The following is a 21,813-nucleotide window of genomic DNA, read 5'->3' as shown; positions in this document are numbered from 1 at the left end:
CTGCGTATTTCTCTGCCGCGGTGTGTTTGAAAGCAAGCACGAGTGAGGGCTCTGGTGTCACCCGCGACCTATCGGCCCACATATTGCTCCACGACACTATGCTGGCGAAAGCGTGACGCGGCATGATGTGAATGATCTTCCGTACCCGGCAGAGGATCTGTGGCGGGTATGGACACCCGAAGAGCGGGGCCAGTCCCTGCACTCACGCTGACCGCTGGAGCGGCAGGGCGAGCACGAAGCATGCATCGCAGCACCGATACGACAGTCCTTTCTGCAACCACTCAAATCATCTTGTCGTCCTCAGGCTAGTTCATCTGGAGACTGGCCGATGAGAAAAGCTCCACCTAGGATAGTCGTTAGCGTTCACTGCGGTCGCATTATGAAATTCCACTTCCCGGGAGCATGCTCGTTGCTTCTACAAATGCAAAGGAGTCGACGGCGCTTGCGAGACCGTTCACATCTGAACTTTCTCGGAACACTGGGTCTGTGACCGTTGGTTTCTTTTGTTGCCGAGGAGGAACATACGCCACCACTGTTGCCTCTTCGGTGCCTAGCTGGCAATTTTTCCGGTGACCTCTCTTTCACTCCCGACGGCTTACTCGATATCTCGTTGTGGGAGGTGCAGGACACCGCGCAGGTTATCTTTCCTTGACGTCGTAGGCGGGCGGGGTCAGTGGAATACACCCAATTCCTCCTACCGTCCTCCAAGGTGCTTCTGTCTTTACAATCTCTTAGTATCGCCACTCGGATTGGGCGTTTCACGGGTTTTGTCCATTCCGCGTCGGCGTTGTCTGTCCGGAGAAACGCCGTCTTCAGTGGATCATGCGTTTGCACGAGGATGGCCACCAGTTTCGCGGCACCGGAAGGGCTAGCAGTTGGGGAACAGGTCCAGGTGCCTCAGCGTGGCACCCTCCGCTGACTGTGGCTTTTCACTTCACCGCAGTACCGCGGCACAGTCTCGCCAGATGCTGAGTCGTCAGCACAAATAGAAATTAAGCACAGAGCGGTTACAGCCCCATGCTTAGTTCGAAAATTAGCTTGCCCTATCGCGGACTCATTTATCAGGAGTAGAGCTCTGCTTCCCCCCGAATCTGGCGTAGCTGCCTTGGTCTAAACACCCGAGCCAGAGCTGCCCATCATAGGAGACCGCGGGCAGGCTGGAGGACCAGGGGTTATATGTACGGGCTGACCCTTCACGCGGCGTTCACCAGTTCCCCCCGTATCGGCAAAACGCTGAACGGGGATTGCCAGGGAGAGGATAAGCATGATGGCCGCCTACAGCAGGACGCCGCCGCGTAGTGAGTGGGATGAGGAGCGCCATCAAGAGAAGGGTTCCTCGGCAGATTCGGAGGTGCCGCAGTGGAGTCACAGCGGAAACCAAAAAACGGCGGGTTCAGTTTCGGACGACAGCTGCCAGGATGCCACCAGTTACAGCCTGCAAACTACGGGGCCGGCAGCGGTTCTCCTTCATTCAGGTATGACTGATGGCCCGCTGCGTTTCGTCTCTTTGCGGACTGTAGAAAGATGGTTTTCTGTTAGGAGCGGGTCGCTCCTAACAAACCATCCTTCTTGATGGACGGGCAAAGCACAGTCCTCTGAACAGCGTGCTGCCGGTGTGGTGGGGCACCCTGCCGCCCTGTAGTAAGCACGTAAGAGTGGCGTTTTCCCTTTTCTCGCGCGTACATGACCAGTGGCTTGGACTGTCGTCAGGGACTTTCGCTGAGCCGTCTAACAACCACATGTGCGCTGTATGGGAAGTGTACCTTGTGAGGACATTACACGTGTTCGCCGCTGGTACCCGGGGCAGACAGCGCTCATCCTGAATTCTGTTGTGTGCCTGGCTCCTGCTCAACTACAGACCTGGCCAGCGAGCAGGCGTTCCTTCTGCAGTTGATCGACAACGAGCGGTCTCTGCAAGGGACCGCTCCGGCATCCGACCATGGACGAGAGCATGCGGATCAGATGCCGCTTTACTATTCACCGTACGGACTGGCACCTGATGGGCTTTGTTCTGACTCCCTCGGGCTGTACCACCCTGGGCCAACCCTGCGGGACAACTGTGGAAAGCGTGGCTCACAGTTTGTGGGCCATTCCCCGCAGATGCGACCCTCGCCGCCGGTTTTTATGTCGGTACACGCCTGCGGGGGTTCGTCACCAGAGTCCGCTCGCTTTCCGGTTCTGGAGAGCGAATGCTGCTCTCATGCGGGACGGTCTGACTGTCCGTGCGCTTCATCTTCACCCTCGAGTCGTGCGTCTATGGATGGTAGGATCGAGGAGACTTCAAATTGCCCTTGCTCCTGTTCCTCGGTTCGGAGCTCTCCTGTATTATTGCCACCTGGATACCATTCGGCGGTGCCGCCGACTTCGTATCCCGGCGGCCCGCTATATGTGGACCCCAGGGACACACTTGCAATCGACTGCGCTTCAACAGGAAGATCTCGTCACCCGGAAGGGTCAGGAGAGCTGAGGTCCGGTTTCCACGGATCTTTGGCGTGGTCTGCCTGCTCTGCCGTATCCGTTCCTGCACGTAGTAAGGGAGTGCCCGAGTACCCTTCTTATCCGTACAGTCTTTCTTACCCGGAGAACCAAGAGGAACTGGGTGGACAAGACGTGAACCGTGCTGGCATTGACGATCAGACAACTGCCGCCACCGCTGCTGGCGCCCCCTGTCTCGCGTCCCCCTGTTGCAATGACAAGAGAGTCCAGTCACCTGGCGATAGGGCGCCTGCTCTCATGGATCAAGCCCTGCAGTCCCCAAGCCAGCAGAGAGCCCCGGTGTCTGATGCCGGACCTCAAATACCCCCTGGAGGTGAGGCTGCGTTGCTAACGCATACAATAGAGCACAAGCGCGACCAAGTCCGACTGCCGGTGTCTCGGCCTCTGGAACAAGTGCACGCAGGGGGGGAAGAACGAGTGAGCGAACAAGGACAAGATATTTGTGACAGAAAACCCGATAGAGGATGGGAGAGACGGTATAGCCCCTGTGTTAATGCCTCTCGTGCTCCGCAAGCCCCGACACGGGATGCGACAGAAGACAGGGAAACAGGGTGCGGATCCGCTGACCGCGCTGCGAGCTTCTCCGTTGATGAGCGAAGGGGTGATGCCGGTGCTTTTGCCGAAGGAGAGCTAAGGAGAGGACAGGAGTATACCGCCCTGTCCGATCCGAGGGAAGGTGGATCTCAGATTCAAAGGACCACAGAAGAAGACTTGGTCTACTTGCAGAACATGGTATCAGTAGCCACGAGCATTGTCATGACTAGGAAAAACAAAAGACTCACTCCGGATGATTTCGTCCTTCTGAAAGTTATTGGGAAAGGCTCCTATGGTAAGACGAGAGAACCGAAGGTGCCACTGGCGTGCCCCACCCTTTCACCCGCTTCCGCTTCGTGCACTCCTCAGTGGTGCCATATCTTCATCGCCCAAGTACAGGGCTGCAGTTCGCCGTGTAACCGTTATCTGATGGGCTGCCTGCATAGCCGCACAGGTGACGAGTGTTGCCGGATTCTCTTTTTGCCGGCCTCTCCAGCGATGCGAGGCTACATCGTATTTTCTTACTCTTCTTCTTGAGCTACTCAAGGACAAGTTTGAGAACACTGCGTTTTTTTCATCACCTCGTGTCGTTGCTATTCTCGCGTGGTGGCTTTTTCAAAGCGTCGCTGTCTGGGTGTAACAGCTTGATTCTGTAGCGCTAGTAGGGAAGAGGCACGACGGATTCTTGGCTTTTTCATTAATTGTGGCAGCAAGTCTACCCCGGTTTGTTACTGTGGGATGCGTCACAGAAGCACAGTCTCTCGTCTAGCGAATTGACGCCCCGGCCAGAACTCACGAACGGGTATGCTCATTCACGCACGTTCCACCGGTGCACCGTCTCGTGGGTGAAAAACCCGCTGTCCTGATTGTGTGGCCGCTTGATACAAAGTCGTTGGGTTCTTTTCTCGGGCGGTGTTCGCACTGCGCAGGGAAGGTGATGTTGGTGCAGTTCAAGCAAGACGGTCGAGTTTACGCGATGAAGATGCTGCGAAAGGAGGCCGTCATCCGGCGCAACCAGGTGGAGCACACGCGGACAGAGAGGGATGTTCTGGCCTGGGTCTCTCATCCTTTTATCGTTCAGCTTCACTACGCTTTCCAGACTCGGAAGAAGCTGTACTTCGTTCTCGAGTGAGTCACACACACATCAGCGGACCAGTCGGGTCAGTGAAAGCCGGGCGCAGATGTACACTTCGCGTACCACCGGAAGGAGTTCTCGGGGACGAAGAGAAGCTAGTGCCAATTCTACTGGAGAGGATGCGTCTTGAGAAGGCACAGCCACCATACTCCGCTTCGCTTCAATGCCGAAATAGAAATCAAATATCCTACTGTATCAATAGAAATCAAATATCCTACTGTAGCACCAGGGCGCGGCTCTGTTACGCATTTGCCGCCTGCCCTAAACGTGTCTTTTCGTGCGGGAAGAGGGAAGCCTCTACTGCTGGACAATCTGATTGTTCTCCAACGTCACGCGACAGTGTGCCGACGTGGGAGAGGACCCAGAGGAGGTACGGGGGCTACCTCGGGAGTTTCGGCGTTGCCGACAAGGAACCTGGTACTAACAGGACTAGTTCGGCGGACCCTCGCTTTGCATATCGGCCTCGAGTCTTTTTGCTCGGTACCTGCTACGCAAGTTCAATATGTGCCTGTACAAGCTGTGATATTGGATCGGGACGTTCAGATACTGCCCAGGAGGGGAGCTTTTCTTTCACCTTTCAAGGGCGGGCCGATTCACCGAGTGCCGTGTGCGCTTCTATTCCGCCGAGGTACTGCTCGCGCTTGAGCACCTCCACAGCTACAACATCGTGTATCGAGAGTAAGTTTCTCCACCGTCGTCGCCCTCGGGCAGAATCGAAACTTTGCGGGCGGGGGTGGCGCCTCGGCTAAGCTGCTTGAGGCCACGGAAGTCTGTCTCTCGTCGTTCACAAACCTGCATCACGAGCACTAGTTCTCAGACCCCGTTGAGGTCGTATTGACGTCGTCTACTCGTACTACAGGTTTCAAACTCTCTCACTCAACAGAACACGAGAGAGCGTCTGTTTTGCCCAAGCAGATCACCCGTCATCTTAGTTGAAACATTTATCGGTAGTGCGGTGAGCAAACTGATCGTGGCAGCAACGTGCGTACTTGGGGAGGTCTTTCCAACGGAGAGAGACCAAGGCCGGTTGCGCACCCAGCACAGCGAGCTCCCCGCAGTGATACAGCGTAGAGCTTGAGAACTGGCTTGCGCAGGTACCGAAGAATTGTTTTTGGCACGTCTGCTCCTTGGCAACCTGCGCAGGCTCGTTCACAGGGGGAAGAGGGACCTTTCATTCGCTTCCTCAAAGTAGAACTTCCGGCACTGTGGCCTGCAAGAGACTGCGTTTGCTATCCAACAGAAACGGCAAGATCGTCCATCAGCCTTTCGTCCTGATTCTAAAGTGCGCAGGAGAGCCACTGTTCTGCAGGCGTGCTGCTCAATGCGCGAGGCTTGTTCACTGTTGCGACGTACCCGAGTAACCGACTGGAAAGTGCACACCGACCACTTTGGCGACACGGCTCTAAGTCGCAAAAGCAGAAGAGAGAGGTTCATAAAGACGTGCGCCTGGCTCGTCGGCGTCTATGAGGGCATGGACCTCATCTTTCTGAGTTGACCAGCAAGCCGGTTCGAGCAGTGGTCGCACGGTTTAGTGCTACTAGTTGCGCACGTCTCGCGTGGATGAGTGCTTCCTATGGGAACAACTAGTGCTGAAACGTCTCTCCATTGTTTTCAGTTGGCTGTGCATGCATGATTCTCCGTTTAGTTTGAAGCCGGAAAACGTGCTCCTGGATGACCAAGGCCACGTGCGTCTGACAGACTTCGGACTATCGAAAGAGGGCGTGGAGGACAACGTCAGTGCACGCTCTCTGTGCGGGACTCCTGAGTATCTGGCACCTGAGATTCTCAACCAGCGGGGTCACGGCAAAGCTGTAGATTGGTGGAGCCTCGGAGCGCTGATCTACGAGATGCTCACGGGTCTACCCCCCTTCTATAGTGGTGATCGAGAAAGGCTGTTTGAGAATATTCGCAGGTACGTGGCGAGACTAGCACCGTTTGAGGCACTGGTGCAGGTGCGCAGTGTTTCGGCGGTCTTCAAAAGGCTAGCTACACACTTCGGGTAACACTTTCCGGGAGTGTTAAGGCTCGAGCCCTATACATATACCACGGCCCAAGTTCTGAGTAACAATGCTTTCAAGCTGCCGGTTGGTCATAGTCAAGGCAGCGTTGGAAAAAGCAATGACTGCACAGGGAGAGACAATGAGAAAGACTGTTTTTGTGTAGCCGACTTACAATCCGTACGCCAGCATAAACGTCTACCTCCTCTTCATGCGTATCTTGCGTCGTGACGGGGGCTTGGTGCATGCTCGGAGTTGATGGCACAAAGTGCCACCTGCCGTTAAGGGTTCTGAAAAACTATTGGTGTGTTTTTCCCGTCCACAGCTCCGAACTCCAGTATCCTACCTATATGTCCGCCGTCGCCGTTGATCTACTGAAGCGCCTGCTTCAGCGAGATCCAGACAAGCGCCTCGGCGGAGGCCCGCTTGATGCGGAAGAAATCAAAGTGAGTGTGGCGGAACTGTTTCGACTCGCTTTGTCGGATAGGTGCAAGTGACAACTGCTGCTCGAGGGGCCTGCATTTTGCAAAGTGACAACGGCAGGTCACGGCGGTGATCGGGTAGAATTGTCGGTATTGCCAGACGCTCGTGTAAACCAGTCCCGGCAGTTCAGCGCAGTGTCTAGATGCCTAACGAACGGAAGTCTACGAGGATATCTGTTCCTTGTTGTTGCACCCTCTGTGTCCTAATTGGGTTGCCTGAGCACTGCGGCCCCAGCAAAAACACTGGCATAGTGTCCTGGTATCACGGCGAGAAAGTCAAAAAGTTTCCGGTTTGCTTTCAGACTCATCCTTTTTACGCGTCAGTGGATTGGAGTGCCCTGCGCCGCAAGCAAGTGCGGCCGCCCTTTCGCCCTCGATTGCAGTCAGCCACAGACGTTCAATACTTCGACAAAGAATTCGTCAAATTGCCGGTGATTAACTCCGAGGTACACGAATCTCCAATCGGGGTAGCGGCAGGAAGCCAAGAGGAACAAGTGCACGGCCATAGAGATGCCGGCCACACTGTAGGCTTCTCGTCCCCGAGTGCCGGGTCCGGGTATCAAAAGCATGCCGGCTTCGGCGGCGAACAAACCCTCTGCGTCAGCCCGACTGTGGCAAGTCTTCTTCCGAGCAGAGGCTGCTGCTTTCCTCCATCCTCACACGGCAGCGCCGCCGCCGAACGTGCTTCTCCTCTGACTGCAAATGAATCCAACAGTTCGGCGACAGGTAGAATACCCGCAGAACTGCAAGCTGACGGGGCCGGGAGTGCTGACAGCGGTCTGAAGCCTGGAGGTGGAGATCCCGGATCGTACCTCCGAGAAGTCGAAGATCATGCCGCCGCGGACACTCTAGCTGCCCACATAGGTCTGGTGTCCTATGGCGCCAGTGGAGGGGACGGCATGCCCACTCGGCAGGACAACAGCCCAGAAGGGCAGACCGCTTTCGAGTCGCATCTAGTACCGCATCCTCCTTTTGACGACGACAGCGACGACTCGCTGTTCGAGGGTTTCACATATGACGAAAGGACAGACAAGTAAGATCGCTCGTTTCGTTCGTCGCGTTGTCTACCTAGGTCTCCGGAGCGGAACAATTGCCCTTGCAGAGAGTGGCGAACCAAGTTGTTCAGGAAGTGTCACTGGTTGCTGCACCTCGCGCCAGCCTCTAAGGAAACTTCTTTTCAAGGTGCTTCCAGTCAGGCATCTCGTGGGGATTCAACACTGTAGAAGTACGCGCTGACCGATATCACTAACAGGGAGGGAATGAATAGCGCTACAGAAAACGGCGTAGTTCTCTTGTGCACGTATGATCCACTTGGCGGTGATGTGTGCATACCCGGTGCCCAAGCCCGTGCGGACTGCGAGGAAAACGCAGCGCTCTCGTATACACGACTGCCGTGTTCAGATTCTGTTTGACATTGCTGGATTGTTCATACAGTCTCAAGATGAGGACAGTCTCGCTGCTTCAGTGGTATCCCCTGCGCCCGCATTTTCACTCCGGCGTTTGCACGAGAGAGAAGCTCGGGAAATATGGGACCTATCGAGAACAAGAAAAGGTGTTGGACATCCGTTCCTGTTTTTTCAGCACTCTCGGCGAGGCGGCAGGCGTTGCAGGGAGTTACCCGGGGGCCGACGAGGTTGACTGAGAGCCGCTTATCCCATCTCATTCCGTGACGATTGTTGGGGAGATCTTGAAGGCCAACCCCGGGGATCTCCCTTGATGCTGCAGATGAACTGCATCGGAGAGCCGCGGCTCCCTGCTTGTTTCGTCTTCGGAGGCGGATTCCGCAATGCCGTGTATGGCTGAGCCTGACTGCCAATGACTAGAGCATAGCAGACCAGCAGGCGCAGTGGTGTGCTCAGCAGTACAGAGAGACTAACATTTGCTGCCCCCCTTGGTTCACAGTCCTTCGACAGCAGCAAGGCGGGCGGGTACAAGAAGGTCGCAGTTTGGGCTTTGTGTTCGCAGACGGGGAAGCGCCGGAGCGTGTAGGTTTCTGACTGCCACGGGAGTACGCGTCGGATATTGTAGTGGTGCGGGCGACAGAGCCAAAGCCCACTTCTTCGCCGTCTTCGATGGCGTTGTTCCAGCAGCTGCAGCCGTTGTCTCGATGTTTTGCTCTTTCTCGCGCTGCACCTCGGGAGTGCCGGAAGCCAGGCAGACACCAGATGCTTCGCGTACGTTTTTCCATCGTCATATTGCACAGAAGCGGTCCAAGGGCTGAGTGACTTCGTTTTGACTGCCTCCTGTGCACATTGTTCCGGTTTTTGAGGAGGGTCTCTGGTTGGCCCCATTGTACACGAGGGTATGAACACCCTATGAGATTATCACTCTGCGACAGTTGTTTGCATCTGCTTGTCTTGGCACGGCTGCAGAGCGTTGTCCGCCGATGCTGCCCCTAGCTCGTCAACGGACGTCGTCCTCTGTTGTAGTGGCGACTTTTCAGCGCCCTCCTCTTTGCAGCTTCGATAACATCGCCATTCTGGGTGACCTGGCGTGCACAGGTTGGCAAATGCCGTAAAACGAAGTAGACTAAAGAAGTTTGACTGGAGGATCTTCGAGCGGGAGACGATTGCCTTACAACTGGGAACAACGGTGCACTGCGTGCATCAGCCCGTCAAGCCGAGTTCTCAGTTTCCTTTGAACACGGAGCAAGCGGCTGTGCCCAAGAAGGTTTCTATTCTTCCGCTGGGGGCTCTCGGACTATGGCCCTGTGTCCGGAGCGTGGACACATTCATTTGAAATATTTCGCGAGCGTGGTCACTCTTTTCTGGGCGACAGCTCGAAAGGGTAGCACACAGTGGTCTGCTATTACATCCCACCCGGCCCGTAAGGCACCGTAGCCGTTAGGAGATGATGCGTCTCTCCTCCTTCCAGCAGGTGTTTGCGGACGTTAGACCGTCCGAAGTGCCCTTTCCGAAACGAAGTAAAACTGTACGATGAATCTGCGCCTTTTGTCACCACGGTCGTGCGGCCTTCTGTTACAACCGATGCGTGTAGAAGCGGGGATGACTGGGAAGGCATCGTAGAATGAAGGGCTGAACTACCAGATCTGCACACCGCTGGTTCTTAGTATCTGTGTTAAGCTACAATCCCTGATCTGTGTGCGTTTTCCGTAACGTCGCTACGTGCGGAACCGCGGAGAATGTCGCGCAGTCCTGGAGGGGCGGGGGGGCCCCAGCCCGGGAGCGTGCGTCTGTTTTTTTCTCTTTTTTTGTTCTGAACAGAAATCTGATTCTTCTCTTTTCCAGGAGGTAGCGGACGGGATCTTGGTTTGACACGAGGCTCAGTGAAGGTAAATTGACGTTCATGTGCCGAAGACCGTTGTGCTACATTCTCACTACGGCAGTCCGGTAGTTCGGAACGTGGCGTGTCAATCGCCGGTTTCTCGCACACACGGGCACGCCTTTTTTCTTTGTCTGAGTACTTTTTTTTTTCTCAATCGTGTTTCCGGTCCGATCTCTACGAGCCGTAAGCAGAGTTTTACTTCCTCGCCTCGGAATACCAGGGCCAGTGGCCAGTGACGCCACGGCTGAGACCCGAGGTCTACCGCGGAAAAAGGAAGATGGGTGGGCGCGTGCATCGGTGAGTGGGCCGGCGAACTTTATCATGCAGGCAAGGCGGCAGGTGCTTCGCTGCGCGTGGACCACACGAGAACCGAAACCTAAACCTTTTTTTTTTCTCCGTTGCGCGTCGTCGGTCAAGACGCCTCTGACACGTTCTCCCCTCGTTGCACGTGTTCGCATATTGTAGCAGTTCTTCCACGCACTCCCCCTGTCCGTATGAGACCGGGACGAGCGTCACAGGTGCACATTCCCTTCTTGGCAAGGCATGTGCAGATCCCTGCACCTTGAGTGGACTGCGTGGCTCGCTGTTCGGCACGACAGACCACTGCGCGTAAGGCAAGGTGTCCCGGGGCCAAGTAAAATTCCCGGGTTGCGGACTGCGAGGCGGAAGCCCGAAGGGGGGGGTGCAGCCGCCCGTGGCAGTGCCGATTTCTGTTGGCCTGCAGAAGGCCAAGTACAACACGGCCATGAAGCTCTGCATCTCTGCTACATTTTTCAAAGGGGACGCGGAAGAACCTCGCGTGCTCCCTGTGCGGTCTGACAGATCAGCACGCTTTCGCTAGTCCGAGCACACGCAGTATTCTGCCTCAAGTCGTTCAGCACATTCAAAGGCATCTCGGAAATGCCTGTTTTCCGGAATACTTGTGCTTACTGCACATGCCACCACCACAAGGCCTAGTGTTCCTTGCCCACAAAGGCAGACTGACTCGCTTTTTCCGGCACAATTAAAATCGGGTTCGCAGATGCGGCGCGACGTCATGCATTGGAGCACGCGCCTACAAAATGAGAACGACCGGGACAACCTCAATCCCTCGCGTGACTGCTGCAGATCACCATCGCTCTCCTGGGGCACACCAGCGCGTAAATACTCACAGACGAGCTGTGAGTAAGTCTGCCTTCCGCCGAATGTCAATCCGTACACTGGCCTTCCCGCGACGTCCGAGAGCCACTCTACACCTGAAGACACCGGTCCAGTTGCACCTCTATTCCGGCCTTGTCTCAGTCATCGTGCTTCATGATCGACTTCGGTTTTCTCGTGCTCCCCACTGTACACAAGCAACAACCCAGCTGTACTCCATGCCGCACTATCACACTCGTTGCTAGCGTGTATTGCAGGTGTATGCTAGCTAGGTACCTGGGAAAGACAGCAGGCGAGATACAATACTTTTGGTTGATTCAATTCTCAATGCACATCGGCAGGCTGCCCCGCCGGAGCACTTCAGAAAACAAGCTTTGCGAGTCGATGCTGCGTCGACTCTCTTGCCTGTAGCATTCACTGCGATCTGTCTTCTTTACTCGAAGACATACCAGCGCCTCTAAGGTGCACTACGAACTAGCAGGTGACAATCTGGAAGTACTTAGCAAGAAAAACGCGGTCTTGATCAAGCCGCGGATCTGGGTTGGATTTACGGTTCGATTGTTTGCTTGTGAACACAATTCCTCACAGCGGCGGGTGGGTTTCGTTCTTTAACCTGTGCATGCAAAAGCTTTAACACCTCGACAAATGAGGATCGGAAGGCATTCCAACCGAAAAAGTGCTTTTGTCGCCAGATTTTGAGACTCGCGCGTGTTACTGCGGCCTGGAAGTGTGGAGGTGGAAGCTGTCCGGCATCAGTTATCAGACAAAAAGTGCTGGCAAAACCAGGACAACGACAGACATGACGCCACTCTTACCTTTGCCTGAAAGCGGTTGCTCGATCACGTTGACTTTCTCGCTCAGCAACAGAGCATCCAGCTGCCGGAGCTCTGTACGGGAAAGACAAGAAGACAACTGACTTGAAACGTTTCCCCGCTGCGGCAACTGACGAACCTACGTACTGTTAAGGAGATTGAAACAAGGGCAGAGAGACATATCGACGTCATCGTTATGCTAGGCGGTTCTCACGTTTCGCGCAAAGCGACAGACACGCGCGAAAATCTGCATAGCCTCTGCCGAGAATCCCGTTCTGTGGATCTGCGCACCACAGAACTAGGCACCGCTGCGCGATGTGGGGGAGGCGCTGATAGACTAGGCGCTACTGCTATTGTAGTGTCAGCGTTAGTACATGTTCTCTGACGCGAGAGGCTTTGTGCTCACGCGGTAGGATCTTAACAAGATTCTGTCGGTAGCTCGGTCCCAAGTTCGCTTGAACAGGATTGCCTTCAAGATATAGCGTGTGCAATGAGCCGACACCACGAAGACACTTCACTCCCTCCAGAGTCTCAATCTTGTTGTTGTTCATCTGAAATAAACAAAGAGAAAGAAATAGACTCGCCACGACAGCCGGAGAATGCAGTTAAAAAGATCTCTGTCACAAACTGTGAACTTATCCTGCTGCTGCTCCGGCAATCCCGAGCTCTAAGATGCGCTCCCACATCCTTCCTCTACCGGCAAAGCGTAACGGCCGGAGCTTTCCCTTCTTCCCCGAGGGCACCTCCGAACCACGGGACCTAACGCCAACAGTCAAGTGCGGCAGCGGCTAGCTGCAGATGTCAAACCGATCATGCAGGTGACGCTTCGCTCCGTGCTCCCGCCCTGCCTGTTTCTCATCCGTCACAAGGTAGCTGCTCTCCTGCCTTACACACCTCTCTACTTCGGACGTTCCGTCACCCAGCCTGCACTAGGCTCGTTGCCAAGCTACGCGCGCGAGAAAGGTGGGAAGCCGAGGGACAATGTCACAGGCAGACTACGTTACCGACCCTGGAGCCTACTGCCTTGGCAACGCGAAGCTGTCTGAAGGAGGCGGTCTACTCTTGACCTCATGTGCCGAGGCCCGTCAACTCTCTCAGTACGGCATAGAAACGCTTACCCATAGTTCCTGGAGTTCAGGCAGTTGCGCGGCGGCTTCGATGTTTCCAATGGCATTCACCCCAATATCGAAGATCTTTAACTTCCGCTGTCCACGCATAGGGGAGAAGACCGAAAACAACGAAAGGAAGCAACTACGCGCAGCGTGATGACAGCAGCTTCCTCGACGCGGACACGCACACTCCGCCGGGCCGAACGAAAGAGTGGGCGGAATAGGGAACGTCGGGCAGGGTGGAAGTCCCGTTGTTAAGCTTGAACAGAAAAAGCGTGGTTCCAGGGTTGTCTACATTCCCGTAAATACTTTTACACGTCTAATTGAGACCCCCACCGAGTCAAGAAAGAGCCAAACCCGCTCGTGATGCCTGCTCAAACCAAGAGACACTTCTACCGGCTACGCGAGCCCACAGAACCTGTCTACATCAAACCCGGTCAGGCACGTCCGTAGACGTCTTCTCCCAGGATCGGACGCGGAGCCCGGGGCGGGCCCCTGAGCGCGTCTGGGTGTCTAGGAGAGGCGACCGCACTCTGCGATAAAGTCCAAAGAGAATATGTGGGCACACACGCATAAAAAGCTCCCCCACTGCAACTCGCGCAAGCAGCATCATTTCCTCTTGTCTGACGGCACCTGGGTCTCGACGGCTTGCTCGAAGCACTTCGTAGCATTGGAGCAAAGCAGAAAAGCGCCTTTTACCCCTACCAAATGGCGAATTTCGCCGGGAATTTCTCCGGGAAGCTGATTGTGCGAGAGATAAAGCTCCTCCAGTGCCGGGCAGTCGTCGAAGAGACGCACATCCCAGGTCGTGAGTCGATTGGACTGAAGGCTCAAGCGCTGGAGCTTCGGTAAAAATGGCAGACGCTGCATGCACGCTACACCACAACTTGCAGATTCGTGAAACTCCCAGCCGGGAAGCTACGACCCTCCACTGAAACAGTCCCCCGGCCCCCCTCCTCCGCAAACGTCCAATCACGTACAGGCTCAGCAGCGCAAAGCCCGTTCACCGCCGTGAGGCACGCGTACCCAGGTGCACGCACCCGCGTGCATTCGCCACTGCACATTCACTCAAGTACACGTACGGCACGCAAGAAGAAAGCGGGGCACCGCATGGGCGGGCTCAGTTCCCCCCGGGATGGAGACATGGAGAGTGACACAAGGGCCGTAAGTGACAGCTACGATGAGGCGACAGCAAAAACAGCCACACCGTAGCGGAGATGTTGGTGTTCTCCTAGTGTCAAGGCCCACGACCGTCATCGGCGAGCGGCGTGGTGCTCTTGTGTACCGGAACTACACACGAGCACCAGTTGGAGACAGACACACCGCCTCAAAACGAAAAAAACCCGAAATCTTGACTTCTCGCAGTCCGACGTCAGAGGTAGGTCTGAGGTAGCAATACTAATCACGGAACCTGCACAGCTTCCCCGCAGCCATCTACGTGTGGGGAGGTCGTACGGAACCAAGGAGTAGAAACTCAAATGGAATCTACCCTGGACTAGGGGAGCTCGAGCAGACTCACCCCGCCCCACAGAAAGACACTGTACAGTCGCTTTCTGGCCCAGAGCCAGACAGTAAGAGGAAAGACGTCTAAAGCAAGCACGAACCGAGACAAGACTCCGAACCCGAAACAAAACGTACCCGAAGCAGCCACGAGGACACAACACACGAATAATTCTTCGCCCTCCCGCGGGTAACACGTCGCGCACAGATTCGACCATCTACCTTGCCCTGTTCGCGACTTCCAGAAGACGCACACACTCCCTCCGCCTACCATCCCTGACAGTACGAAGGTGTTGTCTGCTCCGGGACACTGTCGGATGAAGTCGCTATTTCCCTGGCACTCTAGCATAAACATCCTGGGAAGCTTTTTCTTCATACTTACCATACTGGTGAGTTTGTTTTTCCCCAGCCATAACTCCTTGAGGTTCGTCAACTGCCCGATTCCAACAACGTTCCTGATTCGGTTGCTCCCGAGCTCTAGAAGCTCCAGCTTCAACAAACTCTCCAGACCTTCCACCTAACGGGCAGCGAGAGACTGACGGCTTGTGTCAACACAGTCAGTGATAGCAGCCAAATGTACGTCTGCGTTCACCCAGCTCTCTTCGCGCCTCCAGTCGTAAACTATGCTCACGTGCAGGTGTGACGCTGAAGAGAGCCAGATGGTCATACACACTGGAGGTGAGCAGACTATACCCCCTCTCTCTTCAGAGTGCCCCCACGAAGAACTCCAGGCTCGCCGAAACAACCGTCGCATGAAGATAGTACACTACGCGCGAAAAACTCAGTACAGGGGGCGTAACGATATGAACCACAGCACAGTGAGGCGTACTAAGTAACAAAAGTTATGGCCTCCTCTTCAAAAGGTAGACAGTTCGTTTCGAACTGATTGACTAATTACGCACGAAACGCCCATCTATGTTTGTCCATCTGTACATATATGTTTCTACTCCTATACAAATCTGCGTCGCAGGAACACAGGCCATGGCACCCTAGTCGCTCAGGGGTCCTTCACATCTCCCCTTATACACATGCAGATGCAGAGATCGCAGGCTGGCAGCAGACTAGAGCCGAGTTGTAGGTAGATACGTTCGAAATCACGCAACGACAACCTGCATAGGGGACACGAATATCACAAAGCCAGTTATCTGAGCGCGGAGTAAGGACACAAGGTGACGCATACTCGGTAGTCCCTGCAGGGTCTCTGAGACGCACTACGAGACCCAGCAGACGCTCACATTTTCGATGCGGTTGCTGGAGAGATAGAGCTTGACGAGCTGTCCGAGCCTCTCAAGCCCCTCGATCTTGCGGATTTTGTTAAAGGATAGATCCAAAACTCTGCCCAGAAAAACAAAACACGCTTACTGTGACCATTCCGTCCAGCTCGTCACTAGAGTCCACATTTGTCTGTTCAGATCCCTCAACGCCCAAGCAGCTTACCGCCCCCCGCTGATTCTCTATAACCGAGGCAGCTGAGCGGGCAAAAAGACGCTAGTCATGCCCTACCGACGTGAAAGCGCTCTACGTGTCCTCCACCGCCAATGACACCAGCAAACAGACTCCCCGAGAGCACACAGTGACGAGGATCACCTCCGCGAGAAACTGCCCTGCGCGGTACACATCAAAATGGTTATAGTCTGTGCTGTGTGGGCGCCTTGTATTCGCGAGTACTGGCCACGACCGCGAGTGTTCCGGATGGACGGCGCAGTGTCTGAGAAGTGTCACAGTTCGAAGCCTCGTGCGTACCTGTTCTCTCGACAAGAGCGTTCGGCGCAGAAGCACCGCTGGTTTGACAAGTCTAGCAGATATACAGAGTCCACCGCTATCGCTCACCCCTTCGCGGTGAAGCCAGCGACCTCGCGTGCATCACGTACGTTTCGACCCCTACTTCCCCCCGTGAGCTCCAAACGCTGGCGTAGAGGCACCGCAACCAAAACCTCATGGGTGATGAGAGGCAGCACATAATCATGCGAAGGTAGCTAGAAATGCGCTTACTTGTCACAAGCGGACGAGTTCACGGTCCACAAGGACTGCAAAACGACACACACAGCGTCCGCTCCCCCAGAAATCTGCTGAGCGGAGTTGCCGGGTTTCGGAGAGATGAGAGCTTACCTCAGGTGAACGAGAGTTTCAAGGTTCTCAATCTTTCTGATGCGATTCTGATAAAGCTCCAGCTGCTCGAGCTCGGGCACGACCTCAAGGTTCTCGATTTTCTCGATGTCGTTTGCATTGAGCTCAAGATTCTGAAGGAGTGGAACGCGAAACAAAAGGAAAAGACGTACGCAACAAGGTCAGTTCCGTCCTACAACAAAACGTGCGACTTCTTTCCAGAGCATCCGGTAACGAACGGACCGAGTGGGGAGTCGCACGGCGCGGCCGCCTGAAAACACACGGCCCGAAGGAGTCAAACTCTCCTTCCGTTCGCAGGTGCCTGCTACGATCTGCCAGCCTTACAGTGACTGGTAGTGGATACTACTGTAAGGCAGACAGCCATCTTGAAGAAGTCAATAGAAGGCAGGCAATGCATGCGTGCGGTACTACGGTTCTACAGGGAAGTCCCGGTCGGCCAATCGCCAGCAAATCTACCAAGAGAAGACACTTTGTTGAGGGTGAGGGTTGGCAACAGGTCGCTGTGCCTTAGCACCGCTGCCTAGGCGTATTGCTCCGGGGAATTTGTAAGGATAATCACACACACTAGCACAGAGTATTGAGGACGGTTGTCAAAGTATCCAGACACGCGCTTGACAGGCAAAGAGAGACACTACAAAAACTGTGTTAGTGCATACCCACCGTCCGGCAAAACCTAAGCAAACCACTGAGACGGGGCCGCAGCGCTGTTTCACCCCAGTCATTTTTGCGGTCCAGGTGGAGACCCAGAACATCATCTGTCCACGAGGGCCCCCTGCTAGCTGCTAGAATGCGTGTGAATGTATAGGTGAGAAGTTGTTAACAGGTAGTGGCCACACCGTCTCCCCACGCTCTTTTTTTCCCTGGAGTGGAACCCGATAGCGCACGCAGCGGACCCACACAACACCCTCGCGCGAACTCTTTTACACAGACCTTAGAAAAAATTGGGAGAAAGTTAAGAAAGAAGACATAGGCCCCCAAGCACCACCACTGGCATTGCAGACCGGTAAGTACTAACAGCTGTTCCCTCCTGACAGGCGAGCTGACCTTAAGACGCGGGCACAGTTCCAAGTTCTCGATGCGGTGTATTCGAGATGTCTGAAAGCTGAGGTCCTCGTCTGTTTGCTTCAGCTCTAAATCTACTCCTAGGCGCTGGTAGGTGATTCCCTCAGGGTCCTCTCGCCCCACTGATGTCCGCGCCTCCATGTCAGAATCGTCAGTGGCCTGTTCATGATGGCTCATGCCGTCTTGACGAAACATAGAGAACAGACACAGATCGATGTGCCGTTACCATGGGAGCTACACACGGAGAGAGACTTCCAACCGGAAGGCCACGCACATTTGCAGCGTGTGCGTCTGACTCTTGAGCACCCAGGATAGCGACGAGGCCACGATAACAAAAAAAGCTGTACACGTGGGTGCTGGATCACTGCTCGCGCGCCATCACCAGAAGATGCTCCTGAGTCCTCGATAGCCCGCCCATGCTGAGAGCTTTGGGGACTGCTGCGGAATTCGGTAGATTCCTAGGTGCAGATACGCTTCGATAACTGAGCAGGTATATGCACTTCGCCTTCTCGAGATCCGCAAGGCTGTGCGTGAGACATAAGGCCACTGCGTCACGCCACTCGTCCCGACATCGGTAATTCGCTCGCGATCAAATGGATAGGAGCAGGAGTTCGAAGTTTCAAGTGTGCGGGCATACGTGCACCTGGATACACACCAAGGCTAGAGGGGCGAACCGAACACGGACAGCATACGGGAGCTTGCGGCGCCTGACAGAGATCTTTGATTACGGACGAGCACCAGCTATCCCTCGGAAAAATGTGTGCCCCCGTGCGACTCGCTAGTTGGAATTACAACACCCGAGAAACCTCGGTAATCAGCAATGAACTTACCCCGACAAAACACTTGTATACGGCAACGAACTGAAATGGTAAGCAACAGACCAAGTACCGTGGTGGAATCCCTCCGAACCCTGACGACCAGAAGAAAATTCCCACGTACCGGCACAAACAGCGGATGACATAGCACCACAAGCAGACCCAGCTGCTATCTGGGCTACGGCTCTAGTGAGATCATCTCGCATCGTCGCTGCCTCCGCGTCAGGCGGCGACACAGCTGACATGGTATTGCTGGCACACGCTGCTATGCTCTCAGCGCGAACACCGAATTTCTCCAATGCGCCGCGCTGTGGATAGAACGGGCGTCTGAAGGACAGCTGCGAAGGCCAGCACGCAAGACATGGGGGCGCAACCAGCCAGGCGACAGCCTGCAGACAGACCTGAGACGCCCAAGCGGTCAAATAACCAGGGTGAGAAGAAACCAAAGCTACAAGAGCAGGCGCGGGCACCGTACAGAAGAACGTATGTGATAGTGCTTTCCACTCGTAAGAAGACTCGAGTGCCGGCGTCTTGGACACAGCAGCAGAACATAGGCTGCAGGATTTTCGGCTCGGAGAGGCCACCAAGATCTGGCGCCGGAGTGCATCGGGTTCGAAAGTACCGGAGTGACGCCGTTGTCGAGCGCTCTTTGTGACAGCATCGCAGCTTCGCTGTCGGACGCCGCCAAACGGACTAGCATCTACAAGCTAGTTAGAGAACACGCTGAACAAGTCGGCACTGTTCCCTCTTCCAGTCAAATCCCGGTCGAAAGCACTATTTCCCGTTCCAGTCGAACTTCGATTTAAAGTCATCCGGCGTCTGGCCGCCAGCTGGCACCGACCATTCCAGTTGAGTTTCTCTCGCATGCACTCCCGCGACGTCGGCGCAGTATTTGACGTTGGAGGTCGCAAATGGTGTAATGAGCAGTAGACAGGAAAGGAGAAAAAGGCGCTCTGTCCGGATTTCTTTGCCAAGGGCGCCATAGCCGAAACAGCCGCTAGTGGACGTTTCGTGATGCAATGTCCAGTAGTGGAGGTGGCCTGACTCTGTGCATGTAGAGTCAGGCCTCCGGTGTGTTGCCCGGTGCACAAGAAGACCGCCGTGCCTCGCTCTCGAAACAGGAGTCTCCATGCTGCGTCCAGCCGACCGGGGTAGTGCAAACCGCAGCGTCCAGCAGCAGTGGTTCTCAGTGCAGCTCAAGTGTGCGTTCCCAAAGCCGTCTGTCATGTGTGTGTGTGTGTGTTACGCAAAGGATGCTGATTGCTAGGCTGGTCTCAACAAACAAGTGTTTTCGGCGCGGATGGACCATACTCTGCTTACGAGACCCCGACACCGGTGAACGCAGTTGAGCCCTGAACCGATTCTCCATGCGAACGTGCTTTAACCGTAGACCCCTTCTTCATGTGAACGTGATTTAACTTTGGAGCGCTTCCACATGCGACCTAATCTAACGCCGGACCGCTTCCACATGTGAGCGTAGTTTAGTCGTTGACCGCTCCTGCATGTGAGGTTTCAGCCCATGTTTACAAATGGCAGCACGGCGAACTTGCCGCCAGAGCTCCTAAGGGTCACTGTAGAGAAAAGTGCGGGCTCTCGAGGGTGCGAAGCAGCGGTCAGCTGAAGTCTCTGTATAGGCCCTTGATGAGGAGACCTGCTGCCGGCAACGCCAGCAAAGGTAACGCTCCAGCGGCACCTCCGATTGGTTTGCAAGTTGGGCCGAGAGATTTCTGAAATGCGAGACGCGCGTTGCTCGGAACGGTGACGTTCAACCGAGACGCGCACCCCCGGGGCAGGAGAGTGACGCACTCCAGCAGACGCAACGCACTGCCCCTCCATGCACTCACGAAAGACGCAATGTCGAAAGCCAACCTCCTGAGAAACCAGGCGAGTGTGAGATGGTTGCACGCAGCTCGGACGCTAAGCCGTGTACCCCGCCACCGCTCGCCAAGCTGACTTGCAGGTGAGCCGAGATTTGAGAAACGGCTGGATGCGAAAGTTCTCCGTCATAAAGCGGCTTATCTCCACTGGTTCCTCCGCTGCGGACCACACCAGGGAATGAAGACCACAAGGAACGGGAGGGGATAGTCCAGCCCCGTGTGCGCGTTGAGAACACAGTCCGGGGGAATTCCGAAAAATGCTCTAGCAATATCTGCGCTCCGCCGAAATGAGCTCGCCACCATGTCCGGGCAACCGTAAGATTCAGTGGTCACGAGTCTCGCCACTTCAATAAGGCTAGCTCTTCAGACGAACCTTGTGCCCAGATCACACGAATTGTCTCACATTTCCTAATCGCCTCAGGTTCTGAAAGGAGATGCCGGGGCTATATCGCCCTGATTACAGTCGCGCCCTAACCGCGCGGGGACATGCCGCTATCACCGCAACCAGCTTTCGTCATGTGCCAAACTCTCAGGCAAAACGACACGAAATCACTAGTGGTGCACTTCGGAATTACCTCCCTCTGAACGTCCGGTCCCGGATGTGGAAAAGACTCCAGTTAGCAGTGCTTGCCTGTCCAATCTCCCAGGTGTCCGCCCTGCCTCTTCAAACAGCACACCAGATTCCGCCCACCCGGACGCTCCACCCCCACAAGCCGTGAAGACTTGAAGAGCAGCATCTGTTACAGGTTCCCGAGGGAGGGCTTGGACAGACGGGTGCCACAGGCATCAAAAATGGCGACGAGTCAAAGTTTGCCTTCGCGGACAGACCGCTACGGTGTCCTCTCTAATCTTCCCACAACCAGCGTAGTCTTCACCAGTCGGACGTGGAGTCTTCCCCAGTGCGCGCAGATCAACTGAACAGAATCCTACAAGAACAGCTGAACTACCCGTCGTGGAGCGAACACCTTAGAGCCACACTGACCCGCATGTGATTACAGCATTCCCTCTTCGGGCCCGAGCGTGGGCAAAATGCCCCTGAGTTCTCGATGCAAAGGCGAGTTTGCGGCACATGCGGGACAGCCGCACCTCGGCGGTCGCACCGCGTTTCAAGAACAACAGAGCACGAGAAAACCGTTCAGGAGAAACCAGCACAGGTTGAGCGCTGTAGTTCATCGCTTCTCATGCGACCAGCCATCAACAGCATACAGTGCGGGTCCGACAACACACCACTGCACTTCTCCGTGACCGACGCTTCCTCCGAGAGAGCGGCCCCGTTCAATCGCAACGGAACCTCGAAGGAAGTCTTTGTCCGAGTCCGATGTTGGCGTCCGGGGCTCTTCTGAGGCTAACAGAAGAGACGATACACGAGGAGGCGGTGGGGACGCCGCTGGAGGCTTTTCTGCAATGGCTAACGGCCACGGCGGAGTCATCAAACTGCCGATGTA

General features: G+C 55.2%; 2 protein-coding genes across 2 annotated transcripts; one reads left to right on the top strand and one right to left on the bottom strand.

Annotated features, from left to right (window-relative positions):
• The first annotated feature begins 275 nt into the window (after positions 1–275).
• CSUI_000100 (agc kinase) lies at positions 276–10,148 on the top strand. Its single transcript, XM_068060334.1, has 8 exons — positions 276–1,475; positions 1,859–3,325; positions 3,960–4,158; positions 4,709–4,843; positions 5,811–6,077; positions 6,488–6,608; positions 6,947–7,677; positions 8,226–10,148. The coding sequence occupies exons 1-8, from the start codon at positions 1,265–1,267 to the stop codon at positions 8,284–8,286; spliced, it is 3,192 nt and encodes a 1,063-aa protein (XP_067927693.1). The 5' UTR covers positions 276–1,264; the 3' UTR covers positions 8,287–10,148.
• A 980-nt stretch (positions 10,149–11,128) lies between these two features.
• Positions 11,129–20,527, bottom strand: CSUI_000099 (leucine-rich repeat protein lrr1). The gene is made up of 10 exons (XM_068060333.1): positions 18,616–20,527; positions 17,659–17,858; positions 16,597–16,727; positions 15,723–15,822; positions 14,870–15,004; positions 13,693–13,851; positions 12,997–13,083; positions 12,285–12,429; positions 11,882–11,953; positions 11,129–11,253 (listed from the first exon to the last, which is right to left on the bottom strand). The coding sequence occupies exons 1-10, from the start codon at positions 18,734–18,736 to the stop codon at positions 11,207–11,209; spliced, it is 1,197 nt and encodes a 398-aa protein (XP_067927692.1). The 5' UTR covers positions 18,737–20,527; the 3' UTR covers positions 11,129–11,206.
• Positions 20,528–21,813: the final 1,286 nt, after the last annotated feature.

Source organism: Cystoisospora suis, assembly GCF_002600585.1.
Source record: "Cystoisospora suis strain Wien I chromosome Unknown contig_43, whole genome shotgun sequence".
Taxonomy (NCBI): domain Eukaryota; phylum Apicomplexa; class Conoidasida; order Eucoccidiorida; family Sarcocystidae; genus Cystoisospora; species Cystoisospora suis.
Note: the sequence above shows the minus strand (reverse complement) of the source record. Positions and strands in the feature narration are given on the sequence as shown.